Source organism: Bos javanicus, chromosome 24 (assembly GCF_032452875.1).
Source record: "Bos javanicus breed banteng chromosome 24, ARS-OSU_banteng_1.0, whole genome shotgun sequence".
Classification (NCBI taxonomy): Eukaryota; Metazoa; Chordata; class Mammalia; order Artiodactyla; family Bovidae; genus Bos; species Bos javanicus.
In genome coordinates this window covers 10,274,741-10,292,150 of record NC_083891.1, presented here as the reverse complement: position 1 = coordinate 10,292,150, position 17,410 = coordinate 10,274,741, and the positions used below count along the sequence as shown (strand labels likewise).

The 17,410-nt window shown below is 34.9% G+C and overlaps 1 protein-coding gene across 1 annotated transcript in view; it reads right to left on the bottom strand.

Annotated features, from left to right (window-relative positions):
• The window catches only part of CDH19 (cadherin 19), an 80,887-nt gene that overhangs the window by 40,452 nt on the left and 23,025 nt on the right, over nucleotides 1-17,410 (bottom strand). Inside the window, exons 2-4 of the mRNA XM_061399564.1 lie at nucleotides 12,458-12,758; nucleotides 8,894-9,188; nucleotides 911-1,030 (exon numbers count right to left, since the gene is read on the bottom strand). Of these exons, the coding sequence (XP_061255548.1) occupies nucleotides 911-1,030; nucleotides 8,894-9,188; nucleotides 12,458-12,652 (610 nt within the window). The 5' untranslated portion in view covers nucleotides 12,653-12,758. The remainder of the gene's footprint in view (nucleotides 1-910; nucleotides 1,031-8,893; nucleotides 9,189-12,457; nucleotides 12,759-17,410) is intronic.

Genomic DNA, 17,410 nt, shown 5'->3' with positions numbered 1-17,410 from the left:
CTCACAAGAGACCTGACTGATAAAAGCTGAGACATTTAGTATTTGCTAAATGAATGAATCAATAAAAAATGCTTAAAGACCCAACACATGCTTTAATTGCTTAAAGCTTTTCATGTCATCGAGATGGATATAATACTTGTCTCATTAACAACCATAGAATTTTACTCCTTTTGGCACTTGCCACATTTTTGGGTGGTTAGTTAGGTATTTATTTTTTTCGTCTTTAGAGACTATAAGCTTCTTTATGTGTATTTAATCTTTGCAGTGACCAAAGAAATCATACTTGTTAAATGACCAATGTTATTTAATTCTTATATGTTCAATAGATATAGAGAAATTTTTGTTTTATTTATTTTATAAAGTATTCAATTGATTAACAGAAATTGAAGAAGCAAGGGTAGAAAAATCAAATGCTATATTCATGTAAATCAAAAGTACATAAAATACAGAGTTATTATTTTTAAGTTTCCACACCCAGCCATAAAGTCAGGATTAACCTCACTCTGGCTGGGTGTACAGGTGGAACTCTGTGATTTTAATTTGCATTTCCATGATGACTAGTAAGCTTGCACAATTTTAATATGCTTGCAGGCTATCTTTGTATCAACTTTTTTGTCAATTGTTTGTAAATGTCTCTTTCCCATGTTTTTAAAATGTAATAATCCTTAGGTATGCTCTATAGCCCATACACAAATCATTTGTGGTATGGATGTGAAAAATCTAATCTCCCAACCTTAGAAAAATCAGCTAAAAAATAAAAATAATTAAATGCTTAAGATTACATTACAACCTCCTTGTTTATGGAAACATTTGGTCCACTTTACAACACATTTGTAGGCAGGGAATTTTTGCTCTGATGTTTGCCAACTTAGAATCATGTTGAATTGCACATTATTTCATCCAGGAATACCTGTTGTTGGTTCAATGGAGAAATATGGTTGGCCTTGTAGTAAGCTGTACACGAGACGAGCATTATTGCCACTTGAAGGATCATCAGCATCACTTGCTGTCACCTGGATTACTAATGTTCCTGAAGAGAACATAAATAGTTACAAGAAATTAAGACTCTGATCTTTTTGAAAAATGGATCCTAGTTCTCTAAGATTCTTTCTTTAGCAAGAAAGACCTGCCCTCCTTTTTCTGAATTATGAAACAAACAAATATACTTTTGTTTAGATAAGAAAATATAACCTTATAAAAAATAGCCCTTATTCCCAAATACAATATAGAATTTTAAATGTGTAGATCTTATGCAACCTACATATTAAATAACCTAATAAAATATATAATTAAGGATTACTCAAATAATACTCCATTAGTGGAGTAATCAATGGGAGATTTAAAAGCAGTTTTTCTTCAAAAACCATATTGTAACCAGTTCTTCAAAAAATTATAGAATTTAAAAATATTAATAAATGTTATTAAAATAACCTTGACCTAGTGTCAAGCTGAAAATAAGCAGAATTATTTGGCTAACATCATTCCCCTTAACAAAATGCCTACTTTAATGAATTTTCTTTTAAAGTGCAATGTAAAATCTACCAGCTTGATAAGGTAACCATTCTTAATCTAATTTAATAACAATCAATAAAATTCATGGGAAATAAATACTTGTATGTTTAAAATCAATGATTAAATTAAATATCTTTATTTAATTGTGCTTTCTAATGATTTTTATGTAAATATGGAATCTGGCATTATGAGTCTTGTTGAAAACACATATTTTTGTAGCTCTATGTTCTGTGTTTTTACTATGAAAATAATAAATGTAAAATAAATTAAGATGATACAAATTTGAGGCAGAACTTCTAAAATAAATTTCATAAAGTCTTGCTTTACTCTTACTCATAATTTGTAAATATCAGCTATAAAACTTAGAAGGACTTTAGGAATGGTCAATTCTAACATCACTTTAACTATCTGATTTTATTTTCTTCAGTTTCTGTCTTTCTTTTCTCCTGTTTCAGTTTTATTGACATAACATTTCATTAAATACAGATTAATTAACTTTAAAACTTTTAAATATTTTCTAAAGGTTTTTTTCTAAAAAAGTCAGTGGAGAGAAGTAAGCCTGTATACATTCTTAATCAGTAATTTAAAAACTGTAGAAATGTTCAAAAATAGTAAAGTAACATAAACAGTAATAATAAATAAGCACTGAAGCAATTGCTGCTGCTGCTGCTGCTGCTAAGTCGCTTCAGTCATGTCCGATCTGTGTGACCCCATAGACAGCAGCCTACCAGGCTCCGCCATCCCTGGGATTCTCCAGGCAAGAACATTGGAGTGGGTTGCCATTTCCTTCTCCAATGCATGAAAGTGAAAAGTGAAATCGAAGTCGCTCAGTTGTGTCCGACTCTTAGCGATCCCATGGACTACAGCCTACCAGGCTCCTCTGTCCATGGAATTCTCCAGGCAAAAGTACTGGAGTGGAGTGCCATTGCTTTCTCCCATTGAAGCAACTAAGAAATACAAATCATTTGATAATATTTTGTACATTTATGTTTTCTGTGAGGAATTGTCATGTATAAGAGAAATTGTACATTGACTCAAAGTTCAGTTCAGTCACTCAGTCGTGTCCGACTCTTGAGACCCAATGGACTGCACCTCGCCAGGCTTTCCTGTCCATCACCAACTCCCAGAGCCTACTCAAACTTATGCCCATCGCGTCGATGATGCCATCCAACTGTCTCATCCTCTGTTGTCCCCTTCTCCTCCTGCCCTCAATCTTCCCCAGCATTAGGGTCTTTTCCAAAGAGTTCATACTTCGCATCAGGTGCCGAAAGTACTGGAGCTTCAGCTTCAGCCTCAGTCCTTCCAATGAATATTCAAGACTGATTTCCTTTAGAATTGGCTGGTTGGATCTCCTTGCTGTCCAAGGGACTCTCAAGACTCTTCTCCAAAATCACAGTTCAAAAGTATCAATTCTTTGGCACTCAGCTTTCTTTATAGTCCAACTCGTACATCCATACATGACTGCTGGAAAAACCATAGCTTTGACTTGACAGATCTTTGTTGGCAAAGTGATGTCTCTGCTTTTTAATATGCTGTCTAGGTTGGTCATAACTTTTCTTCCAAGGAGCAAGCGTCTTTTAATTTCATGGCTGCAATCACCATCTGCAGTGATTTTCAGTTCATTTCAGTTGCTCAGTCATGTCCGACTCTTTGCAACCCCATGAATCGCAGCACACCAGGCCTCCCTGTCCATCACCAACTCCCGGAGTTCACTCGAACTCACGTCCATTGAGTAAGTGATGCCATACAGCCATCTCATCCTCTGTCATCCCCTTTTCCTCCTGCCCCCAATCCCTCCCAGCATCAGAGTCTTTTCCAATGAGTCAACTCTTCTCATGAGGTGGCCAAAGTACTGGAGTTTCAGCTTTAGCATCATTCCTTCCAAAGAAATCCAAGGGCTGATCTCCTTCAGAATGGACTGGTTGGATCTCCTTGCAGTCCAAGGGACTCTCAAGAGTCTTCTCCCACACCACAGTTCAAAAGCATCAATTCTTCAGCACTCAGCTTTCTTTACAGTCCAACTCTCACATCCATACATGACTACTGGAAAAACCATAGCCTTGACTAAATGGACCTTTGTCGGCAAAGTGATGTCTCTGCTTTTTAATATGCTGTCTAGGTTGGTCATAACTTTTCTTTCAAGAAGTAAGCATCTTTTAATTTCATGGCTGCAGTCACCATCTGCAGTGATTTTGGAGCCCCAAAAATAAAGTCTGACACTGTTTCCACTGTTTCCCCATCTATTTCCCATGAAGTGATAGGACCAGATGCCATGATCTTCGTTTTCTGAATGTTGAGCTTTAAGACAACTTTTTCACTCTCCACTTTCACTTTCATCAAGAGGCTTTTTAACCGAAGCAGAAGCAGAAGATATTTAACAGAAGCAGAAGATATTAAGAAGAGGTGGCAAGAATACACAGAAGAATTGTACAAAAAAGATCTTCACGGCCAAGATAATCACGATGGTGTGATCACTCACCTAGAGCCAGACATCCTGGAATGTGAAGTCAAGTGGGCCTTAGAAAGCATCACTACGAACAAAGGTAGTGGAGGTGATGGAATTCCAGTTGAGCTATTTCAAATCCTGAAAGATGATGCTGTGAAAGTGCTGCACTCAATATGCCAGCAAATTTGGAAAACTCAGCAGTGGCCACAGGACTGGAAAAGGTCAGTCTTCATTCCAATCCCAAAGAAAGGCAATGCCAAAGAATGCTCAAACTACTGCACAATTGCACTCATCTCACATGCTAGTAAAGGAATGTTCAAAATTCTCCAAGCCAGGCTTCAGCAATACATGAACCCTGAAATTCCAGATGTTCAAGCTGGTTTTAGAAAAGGCAGAGGAACCAGAGAGCAGATTGCCAACATCCGCTGGATCATGGAAAAAGCAAGAGAGTTCCAGAAAAATATCTATTTCTGCTTTATTGACTATGCCAAAGCCTTTGACTGTGTGGATCACAATAAACTGTGGAAAATTCTGAAAGAGATGGGAATACCAGACCACCTGATCTGCCTCTTGAGAAATTTGTATGCAGGTCAGGAAGCAACAGTTAGAACTGGACATGGAACAACAGACTGGTTTCAAATAGGAAAAGGAGTTCGTCAAGGCTGTATATTGTCACCCTGCAGTGATTTTGGAGCCCCCCAAAATACAGTTTGTTACTGTTTCCATTGTTTCCCCGATGGGACTGCATGCCATGATCTTAGTTTTCTGAATGTTAAGTTTTAAGCCAACTTTTCACCCTCCTCTTTCACTTTCAGCAAGAGGCTCTTTAGTTCTTCTTCACTTTCTGCCATAAGGCTGGTATCATCTGCATATATGAGGTTATTGGTATTTCTCCTGGCAATCCTGATTCTAGCTTGTGCTTCATCCAGCCCAGTATTTTGCATGATGTACTCTGCATATAATTTAAATAAGCAGGGGAAAAATATACAGCCTTGACGTACTCCTTTCCCTATTTGGAACCAGTCTATTGTTCCATGTTCAGTTTTAACTGTTGCTTCTTGACCTGCATACAGATTTCTCAGGAGGCAGGTGAGGTGGTCTGGCATTCCCATCTCCTGAAGAATTTTCCACAGTTTGTTGTGATTCACACAGTCAGACGTTTTGCTGTAGTCAATAAAGCAAAAGCAGATGTTTTTCTGGAACTCTCTTGCTTTTTTGATGATCCAGCAGATGTTGGCAATTTGATCTCTGGTTCCACTGCCTTTTCTAAATCCAGCTTGAACATCTGGAAGCTCCTGGCTCACATTCTGTTGTATCCTGGCTTGGAGAATTTTGAGTATTACTTTGCTAGCGAATGAGATGAGTGCAATTGTGTAGTGGTTTGAACATTCTTTGGCATTACCTTTCTTTGGGATTGGAGTGAAAACTGACATTTTCCAGTCCTGTGGCCACTGGTACATTTTCCAGATTTGCTGGCTTATTGAGTGCAGTGCTTTCACAGCATCATCTTTTAGGTTTTGAAATAGCTCAACTGGAATTCCATCACCTCCACTAGCTTTGTTACTAGTGATGCTTCCTAAGGCCCACTTGACTTTGTATTCCAGGATGTCTGGCTCTAGTTGAGTGATCACACCATCGTGGTTTTCTGGGTCATGAAGAGCTTGCAGTTAGGAATGTTATACAGTACATAGAATGTTGACAAAATCACCACGAGGCCAATGATGTGTCTTTCATGGAAACAATCAATGATTGTTTCAAGTGTCCCTTTCCTTTTAATACCAGTAAAGATAGATAACAGACACTTGGTGGTTGAGTATCATCTTTAATTTGTATTAGTCAATCAGTGTATGAAGCATGGTATATGTCATTATATATAATCTAACCTGTTTAGCCTCTATTTATTCTATTGATCATTTTAATGTACTCTCACTAAAACTGATAAGGTTGACTCTACAACATTAATAGGTCAAAAATTAAATTATATTAGAAATAAATATATTTCTAAAGAATAAATGATCTATATGTACATTAATGAAAGATATCTTGTGCAGACTATTTTAACCTGAAGTATATCAGGATACCCTTCATCCACATTTGCATCATTTGATCAGTTTCTCAGATTAACTGTATTTTATCATATAGCCCCCATTCAGATTTAATCATGTCTTAAAAAGAACTGCATTCAGGGCCCATGTGTCTCACACATTGTGAAAGAAACTGGAAGTAAAACAACAGATGTCTACAAAATTCACTCTGGCTTATTGTAATGCAAGAATTAATATTTTTTCAAAAATTAAAAATCAATGACAAATGCTTCTAGTACAAGTTGTAAATATATATATAGGTTTGAGTAGGGCGGTCCTCGGTAGAACTGGAGAGCTGATCACCCTGCTTAGAACCACTGTGACAATGCAGAATGATCATGAAAATTTTGTGCTAAGGGAGGGAGCAATAACCCAAAACCTGTATATGTGTACACTGAATTCTCTCACCCTTAATTCCTATTCTTCCATCTTATGACACCATCCTGTCATTAGAATTGGGTAATTTGTGGCAACTCTTAAAAAATTAAATTGAATAACTTCTTAAAGTTCAATTAGCAAGGAATGTATACCAGAGCGAGGGAAAGCCTTCACTTGGTGACTGAAAGAGCTAAAGGTCACTGAATTTCTGAGTTGTCATCACAGCTTGATCACAGATGACCAAACTATTTGCAAATGCAAAGAGCCAATGATTGGACTCTTGAAGTCTAAAGCACTCTTAAATTGATTTTTATCTATCCTGTTATGCGAATAAAGTATAATTATAAAATATCATTTTCTTAGATTTTAATAAGAGCAATTTCTCAGTTTACTTCTTCCTTTAATAAATTTACAACGTAGCATGTAATATAATAACCTGTGTCTCTTATGTCCCCAGCATTGGCAGGAAGGTTCTTTACCACTCTGCCACCTGGGAAGCACAGTTTATAACAATAAAATATGTAATATAGTAAGTCTGCATTCTATCCATTACATTGATAGTTGATGTTGTTTTCCTATATTATCCTTTAGAGATTTTCTCCAATATGGAAAATTTAAATCAACTTTGTGTTCTGAACAGCCTCTTAATCTTAAAGGTAGTCTTTGCAAAGGACTTTATGAAAATAAAACTTAAGATGATATTTGACTTTGCCCACTTTATCAGACATATCGTCTTGCAAAAACTTATTTTGTGTATGTAAACTTACCTGTAAATGTGTTCAAATGCTTGAAAAAAAATCCCTCTTCTCTGTTGATTTTATTCAGCCTCACAGCAGCTTCCATGCAGCTGGAGGATCTCTTCTTTTGCAACATCGCTTCTCATGTCTTTCTTTTCTTACATGACTGTCTAATTCCACTGATTCTCCTTCACCAGTCAACTCCTTTATATCTAGCAGTTCGGTCACCCTGTATCTTTTCCTTTTCCCCACCTACATTCTTCACCAAGGAGATCTTATCCATTGCCATGCCCTCTGCAGCTCTCCTCACTGTGCCATGGGAATTTTTTTCCCAGAACATGGCATGGCTGGCCTCTTTGGATCACTTTCTTTAAATATTACCTCCTCAATGACCCCTCTTTGTCCAGTCAATTAGCCATCATCGTATTTTGCTCATACTTAACAGTTTAATAGCATATAAGGTCAAATATTACCTGGCTTCTTTAAAATAGTTGCTTACAGTTTGTACGCTATCATTAAAATATAAGCTCTGTTAACTAGCAATTATTTCATATGTTTCCTTTACAATCAAATCCCTAGTCTCACAAAAAATTCCTAGAACATGTTTGATCTATAACATATGTTTGCTGAAGAAGGAAAAGAAAAGAGCTAGGAGGAGAAGGAGGAGGAGGATGAGAAGGATGGAAGGAGAAAAAGAAATATATCACTGCCTAGTGATCAGACAGGACAATATTAATTCATCATTTATATCTAAGGATAATTGGCCTTGATATATATTACACAGCTAAATTTGTTTATGCTGGTGTTAAAAATCTATGTTCTGAATACATGTAGAAATGGGTCTTTAAATTGCTAGTTGTTAAAGAGTGAAGAATCAGGAAAGTATATATGGAATTTACATTTTTAGACATGCTGGATAATGAATCTAATGTTCAGATAAGGCAGTTTTAAAGCACCTTAGCATAATTTTAAAAATCATCTTTATTGAATCACACATAAATTCAAGTTTATCACAATTAAATACATTTTATGAAGTAAAATTTATATACTATTTGTTGTTTTGTTACAATTTTCTGACAAAGAAAGAGTGGATAAATTTTGTATGATTGTATGATAATTTTCCCCATTTGGAAACAAGTCTGATTTCCAAGGTAGTCAATTATTATATCTCATGGAAAGCATTTTCCTTTACAAGTATTTATACTTAAAGTATTTATTAAAGTGATATTGGGTTTGAAAAAGAAATTAAAAATGGATGAGGCTACACAAAGATCTTCAACTGTTTTGTTTGTCGTTTTCATGATCCCTTGTTTGGATGAAATATAGATTTTTTTGTCTTATAAAATGGTTTCTCCTATTTTTAAATGGAGATGATCTTATATGTTTTTTTGAGATTCAAAAATATAGTTTATTTTGGAAAGTAAATTCTTATATTGAAGAAAGTAATAAGTGAACAAGTTAAAGAATTTCATGTATCACTGAAACATGTTTAACCATTCTTTATTGAAGACTGAAATTATATTTTAACAAGACAAATTACCTAATAATAAATAGTATCATTGCTTATAAAATGTTACTGTATAGTCAAATTTTTCAAGTATTTTACTTAACAGATTTGCAGAAGGAAGTACCCAGGTAGAACTTTAAATAATTCATGTTCAAAACATATGCTTGAAATTTTAAATCTGTTTTCATTGTTAACAGGTACATCTTTGATGTAAATTAATATGCAATACCTTCTGGAGACATCTCTGGTACAATGGCCTCATAAGGTTCATCTAGGAATTTTGGTTCATTGTCATTGATATCCGACACTCTGATGACAAACTCAGACTCAGGTTCCACAGCCCTTCCAGTAGTGGTGTCGATTACCTGGGCTCTGAGAGTGTAGAGGGACCGTTCCTCTCTATCAAGCTTCTGTACAGCATAAATGTCACCTGTTCTTTCATCAATAACAAAAAGACTTTCAGCTCCAACTCCCAAAAGCTTGTACTGGAAAGAGTTGTTTCCATTGTCTAAATCAGATCTTAGCTGCAAGTGCAAAGAGAGATAATTTACTATCTAGATATGTTAAAATAGATATATTTTAACTGTTTCATTTTCACGTTTGTTAATTATTCTCCAAACTAACAACTTCATATAATTCCCATATTGTATTAAATGAGGTGAAATGTTAAATTTAAGATTAAAATCTATCACCAAGAAATTTCACTGTAAAGCAGTATACAAATTTTATTAGTCTAAATAGATGATTCCAATTAGAAACTATAATGATTGAAAAACAAAGTCTCTTTTATACATTATGCACAACACAGTCGGTTCATGTTTACTCAGATGATTACATTTTTAGTCATTAAAACCATAATCTCAAATATTTATATTAGATCGGGATCTAGAGACAGTTAAAGAGATAATGACTTACATAAATTTAAATAGTGATGTTCTATCTCTAGGCTAAAAACACATAGAAGACATGGAAATATTAGTAAGAAAATTAGGGAGCATGTTGAGACTATGATAATAATCTCAATCATCCATAAAATCTGAAAATTGCTTTATATTAGTTTTTTCAATTAATCCTCATACTAATATTGTGAAATACATATTGTTGATTTAATAAATGCTTTGAATAGAGAAGAGAAGTGAGATTTAAAAATATAAAAACTTTCACAGAGTTGTATGGTTTGGGTGTCGAATTATGATTTGGACCAAAGCCCTGTTTGACCCTAGACCCTCGCCTACACAGCCCCTCCCCTCTTACAAATCACTATGTAACATGGTCTTTTAGTCCTCAAATTTAAGCCAGATTAGATCTAATTCTTTCTTTCCAATATAGTCCACTTAATTCTCAAATATACTTTTTTTTTGGCTCTCACTAAATAGCTTATTCATCATAGTGTTAATGGAATTTTGAATTTTATATATTAAAAAGGGTTATTATATAGATAATACTACATGATTTTTCATATCTAACTTATTTTACATTAAGAGAAGAAGCATTAGACAGGAACCTCCTAATTATCGTGAATCCATGGTTTTCTTTATTCATATTTCAATTTATGAATGTGTGTGTGTGTGCTCAGTCATGTATGACTCCTTGTGACCTCATGGAATATAGCCCACCAGGTTCCTCTGTCTATCTTATTCCAGGCAAGAATACTGGTGTGTGCATGTTCTCCTCTGTATATGGAATTTTCCAGGCAAGTATACTGGTGTGGTTTGCTATTTCCTCCTCCAGGGGATCTTCCTGACCCAGGGATCGAACTCACATCTCCTGCATTGTCAGGGGGGTTCTTTACCACTGTGCCAGCTGGGGAGCACTATTTATGAATATGCCCTTCTTCAAAGTAAGAGCTTCTCTGAAAATTTATATGGTTAACCAATAGACACAAGCTTAATTTCATAATTTTTCTGACAGCTCAAGGTACAATGTGTCATTATTCTGGACTAATTAATACATTTTTCTATGTGGGGAGAATATCTCAAGATATCAAAATGAACAATTTAATATTATAATGCTGTCTTGAATCATTGTTTTACAATAAAAGAAACAAATTGGAAATAATGAAAAAACAATTACAGCTTTTAAATTTTAAAGTCCTTTATTATTCATAAAAGTGAAGTCCACATGCCCTAATGATAAGAAATTAAGGAAACAAATGTATTTTCTAAAATAAGTATTAGAAGTGAGAAGAATCACAGCCCCTGGTTTCCAATATCATTTCAATATACTTTGAATATCAGGATGAAGGAAAGTCAGATTTAGTTATGAATAAATGCATTTCTAGTATATTCAGTTTAATTGTCATAGATCAGTGAGCTTGATCTTTTTAGGATTCAGATTTAATTTAAAAAACCATAATTTCAACATCTTCCTATTTATGTCACAAAATGCATGTTAAACACATTTCAATTTCATGATTATACATTTTCTATATTTCCATTCAAAACCATTTTTTCAATTATGTATTTACTATCAATTTGGCAAATCAATATGATGAAATCTTTACTTAATTGTGCTTCCAAATTTTAACTCCTTTTAACAAATTGATCAAAAACAAAGTGATTTTGGACATATCAGCTACATTGTCTTTTTACCAGCTCTGTCACTACAACATGTAAATATTCACTATTACTCTCTTTTAAATAGTTACCTGTATGCTGTTTAAGCCCAATGAGGTTGTTTAGAGGAAAGATATCTGTTAGAATACTTTCATAAATATTTTTACAGAATGAAAAACAAAGCTAAATGCTATATGAAAGGAGGAAATAAAAGTTATCTGTAGTGAGCAGAAGCAAAAAAAGAAACAAGAAAATGTGAATTAATCACATCAACTAGTCCTCATTCTGATTGCACTGTTGCACTTCCCTTAGAGCCTTACCACTAAAAGTCAAAAAAGGCATGAGAAATATTACTTATACCAGATACACACACACACACACCAATGACTGAAATTGGCCTAAAATCCTAACCGAGGTCATTGGTTGAATGTACTCATATATTTGGCTGATGGGATAGATGAACTCATGCGGAATCCAGACAACACGCTAACACAGGAGTTCTCCTGAAAGGGCTAGAAGGAGGGAGTTAATGAATTTTGAGTGCCTCACCCTTTGGGCCCAATTAAATTTTAGTGCTAGTTAATTAGCGGTTAAACTTATTTGAGTTCATTCATCCAGAGACAGAGCCTTACAGAGAAGAAGGACATGATATTATAATTACCTCTGTTTAAAGAAAATCAAATAAGAATAAAAACTGAAAACATGAATAGGAAATGTTTTGTGTCATTAAGGACATTTTCTTAAAATGTTTTTATAGAGAGAAGTGAAATAATTATTCATTTTACTTCAACTTCACTAATCAAATGAAGTGTGTAGGTTCTTGAAGCTACATGACTGTAAAAGGATTTGGTATTAATCTATTTCATTAAAAATTAATGAGCGGTAAATCAACACCCACTTAGCATAATGGAAAATTCGGCTAAATACTGTTGGTAAACATTACTGTTGCTTTGATCCATTACCAAAAATAACACCATCAGATTTCCAGATGTTGATAAATGCTGCATTTTCACATGAGAGACTAAAGTGAAATTTGAAAGGCAGAGCTTTCCTTCTTCTTCAAGTTTTGAGAATATTTCAGGCGTTTGCAAATATGAAACAATCAGTTATGCTGTTGTTTGAGCCTTTCTAATAGTTCCACTGAGAAAATGAAAAATTCATCAAATACTGAAGCCTCCTCAACTCATTCGATTACATTTACAAGGTTATTTCCAGTAGCACTTTCAGAAAATCAGTACCTGGCCAATGTGATGTCTGGTCTTATTCATTTCCTCTGGTACAAAAAACTGGTTCCACATCCAGCCACGCCTGATTCTCAAATGAGATCCCGCTGGGTGCCTCACCTCCTCTGTTTTAGAGTTTTCTGCTGCTATAATGCATGGCCATAGGAGAGGAATTCCCAACATAAAAGGCAGCAATAACCAACAATTCATTTTGCTCTGGATTCCAACTGGTACTCTTCAGGGGAACTAGTGTGCTGCAAACAAAACTCTTAAGCTCTCTTGTAATATTTTCAACTCTTACGTATCTTCCATATTCCTAGAGAACAGAATAAAACAATATTTTGACATGTAAAAAATAACACTCTGTGGGAGAAAGTGAGGGTGGGATGATGTGAGAGAATAGCTTTGAAGCCTGTATATTATCATATGTGAAATGGATTGCCAGTCCAGGTTCGATGCATGAGGCAGGGCGCTCAGGGCTGGTGCGCTGGGATGACCCTGAGGGATGGGATGGGGAGGGAGGTGGGAGGGGGGTTCAGGATGGGGAACACGTGTATACCCATGGCTGATTCATATCAATGTAGGGCAAAAACTACTACAATATTGTAAAGTAATTAGCCTCCAATTAAAATAAGTAAATAAATAAATAAATTCTCCTGAATCACCTAAAAACAAAACAAACACTTTCTCACAGAATTATTGAAGGCAGGATAAAACTTTTGCATCTGTAAAAATGGGATAAAATATGCATTTATTTTCCGGGTAAGCTAGTTAATCATATTTTGTAGAAATAATTTGAATGGAACAATTACAAATTTCTGCTTAGTTTTTGTCATAAATCTGCCTGAAGGTGGAAAAGTTGCCCTACCAATCTCCTTGACAGATAACCGGCACTGACAAATTTTTAAAAGTTTAACTCGCTTACTTTTTTCTATTTCAGTAAAACTCAAACTCCATTAAATCAACTATCAAACCAGGTGAAATGTGACATTTCTCTTTTTCAATAGAAATGTTTTTTCATTCAGTTTCTCAAATTATGATACTTTACGTAGCTAATTAAATAGAAAAAAAAAAAGAGAAAATTCAGCTTAAGACCTGGGGGACTTAAAATTTTATACTGATTCATAATATTGATGTTATCAAATACTTTGTGAATAGAAACTCTAAGATATTTTTATATTGCAAATATATACCAAAGAAATGTTTTTCATCTTAACAAAGAAACAAAACCATTTATAGAAAATAAAATACAAATTACAGTGCTTGGGTAACATGGCTGAATGTTTATAATAAGTAAAATGGAGATGAAAGCTATCTTTCAGTATTTAAATAGAAGGTGAGGGTGGGATGATTTGAGAGAATAGCATTGAAACATGTATATTATCATATGTGAAACAGATCACCAGTCCAGGTTCGATGCATGAGACAGGGAGCTCAGGGCAGGGGGCATTGGGATGACCCAGAGGGATGGGATGGGGAGGGAGGTAGGAGGAGGTTCAGGATGGGGAACACGTGTACACCCATGGCTGATTCATGTCACTATATGGCAAAAACCAATAAATATTGTAAAGTAATTAGCCTCCAACTAAAATAAATAAATTTAAAAAAATGAATAAAAAAAATTAAGACACACAAACAAGCTAGAGACTTTTCCATTTAGAACTTTCTGTTTACCTGACACTGTTCATACCAACTCTCCAGGACATGACTGGTAATTCCCAGCTTTAAATGAAACAGAATAACTTTGCATTTCCCATATTTATATAGTCTCCATATAACCAAATTGGATTTGTATGGGATTCAGTTCAGTTCAGTTCAGTCACTCAGTCGTGTCCAACTCTTTGCGACCCCATGAATCGCAGCATGCCAGGCCTCCCTGTCCATCACCAACTCCCGGAGTTCACTCAGACTCATGTCCATCGAGTCAGTGATGCCATCCAGCCATCTCATCCTCTGTCGTTCCCTTTTCCTCCTGCCCCCAATCCCTCCCAGCATCAGGGTCTTTTCCAATGAGTCAACTCTTCACATAAGGTGGCCAAAGTACTGGAGTTTCATTCCTAGCATCATTCCTTTCAAAGAAATCCCAGGGCTGATCTCCTTCAGAATGGACTGGTTGGATCTCCTTGCAGTCCAAGGGACTTTCAAGAGTCTTCTCCAGCACAACAGTTCAAAAGCATCAATTCTTCGGCATTCAGCTTTCTTCACAGTCCAACTTTCACATCCATACATGACCACTGGAAAAACCATAGCCTTGACTAGACGAACCTTTGTTGGCAAAGTAATGTCTCTGCTTTTGAATATGCTGTCTAGGTTGGTCATAACTTTCCTTCCAAGGAGTAAATGTCTTTTAATTTCATAGCTGGAGTCACCATCTGCAGTGATTTTGGAGCCCCCAAAAATAAAGTCTGACACTGTTTCCACTGTTTCCCCATCTACTTCCCATAAAGTGATGGGACCAGATGCCATGATCTTCGTTTTCTGAATGTTGAGCTTTAAGCCAACCTTTTCACTCTCCTCTTTCACTTTCATCAAGAGGCTTTTTAGTTCCTCTTCACTTTCTGCCATAAGGGTGGTGTCATCTGCATATCTGAGGTTATTGATATTTCTCCCAGCAATCTTGATTTCAGCTTGTGCTTCTTCCAGCCCAGCATTCCTCATGATGTACTCTGCATAGAAGTTAAATAAGCAGGGTGACAATATACAGCCTTGACGTACTCCTTTTCCTATTTGGAACCAGTCTCTTGTTTGGGATTAAGGAAGAAAAATCCCTGAAGAAGGAAATGGCAACCAACTCCAGTATTGTTGCCTGGAGAATCCCATGGAGAAAGGAGTCTGGTAGGCTACAGTCCACGGGGTCACACAAATCTGGACATGACTGAGCGACTTCACTTTCACTTTCAAGGAAGAAAAATAGTTTTGTCAGATTTAACAGTGCCCTAATCAACAGAAAAGTCATAAAATCTTTTTGAGTTAGGAGTTTTTCATATGACCTTGTTTGAATTTTCTCCACATATCTGTGATTGTCCCTGACAGATTTCTTAGGTCTTTGACTCCTGTTAGTAAGAGTGTTAAAAAAAGCTAATTATAAAGAACATACTGTTGTTAATGGGAATTCCATGGTTCCTCTCTAATTCCTTCAAGAAGATATATTCTTTGTTGTTTACTTAATGAAAATCAAGAAAAAAATTCACCTGAGGTAAAAATTAAAGATTAATTTCACCCTTATGTTCAATATTTGAAATTTTAATTATGTCTGTTGCTTAGAAATGGATAAAACGCATATTTCTGATAGCAATGAAAAATGAAAACATTTGGAACAAGTACAGTTTTCTTTATGAAAAGATATTTTGTATAAATTTGGAAAACTATCACTAGCAGTGATATGTATTACAATGAGGTGGATGAAACTGGAGCCTATTATACAGAGTGAAGTAAGCCAGAAAGAAAAACACCAATACAGTATAGTAATGCATATATATGGAATTTAGGAAGATGGTAACGACAACCCTGTATGTGAGACAGCAAAAGAGACACAGATGTATAGAACAGTCTTTTGGACTCTGTGGGAGAGGGAGGGGGGGATGATTTGGGAGAATGGCATTAAAACATGTATAATATCATATAAAAAACAAATCGCCAGTCCAGGTTCGATGCAGGATACAGGAAGCTTGGGGCTGGTGTACTTGGATGACCCAGAGGGATGGTATGGGGCGGGAGGTGGGGGGGGTTCAGGATGGGGAACACGTGTACACCCGTGGTGGATGCATGTTGATGTATGGCAAAACCAATACAATATTGTAAAGTAAAAAATAAATAAATAAAAAAATTAAAAAAATAAAAAAATAAAATGTCAGGTAAATACCATCATAGTTAACTTTATATTATGATATCTTCATACATTTAAGCATAGAATAGTATAACAAACACCATCATTTAGGTTCAAAATTATCAAGACAGGATCAGTCTTGCTTAATCTGTATACACACCTATTTCCTGATATTAAAAACAATTTGAAATGTCTATCATTTTAATGATTCATTACACATACAAGCAAACTTGGACACACATGGCATATATATATATGTGTGTGTGTGTGTGTGTGTGTGTGTGTGTATATATGTACCCTTTTTAAAAATCAAAATTGACTACTAAAAATTAAGAATGTCTTCAATACAATCAAATATTCAAACAATACTCAAAGTAAAATTATTTAAACATATTTGAGTCAAGATTCAGCTATTTCCACACCATGTAGTTTGTTGAGACATTTGTTACATCTCAGTTAATCCACAAGACTCATCACTCTAAATTTAACTTTTCTTTCCATTTATGTGTTGAGAAAAGTTATTGATCTTATGGATTTTCGCACATTATGGATTTTTCTGACTGCATCCCCACAGTGTGGTTTAATGTGCTTCTTTATTTACTTTAAATTAGTAGAATCTTGATTAGATGCAATTTTACATATTTGTCAACAATACTCATAACTGATACTCTACATTTCATATTGCTTCATATCTGAAGGCAAACAGTTCTTACTTTTGTCATATTTTATTTCCAGTCTTGATGTGTTCTTGTTCCTAAGTTTCATTATTAGCTTCATGTACTGGCACTTGAATCATTTATTATGAATTTCCTCATCACTCTTCCTTTTAAAGTTTTGCCAGTTATTGATGATAACTGTCTAAATCAAATATTTTAGTGATCACATAAAGAAACACAACAAAGAACGAAAAAAAAAAGAAACTCCTAGAACTGAATGATGTAATATTTAAAATCAAAATGGTTATATCAAAAGATCAAACATTATAAAAGAAAATACCATTGATTTTAAATATTATTTTTTAAATTATTCAAATTAAAGTAGAGAGATAATAGCAGCAGCAGAAAAAATGATTTTTAACAATAAAGAGAATTTCAATAACTATGGAACAATTTCAAGTAGTATAACATCTATATCACTGGAGT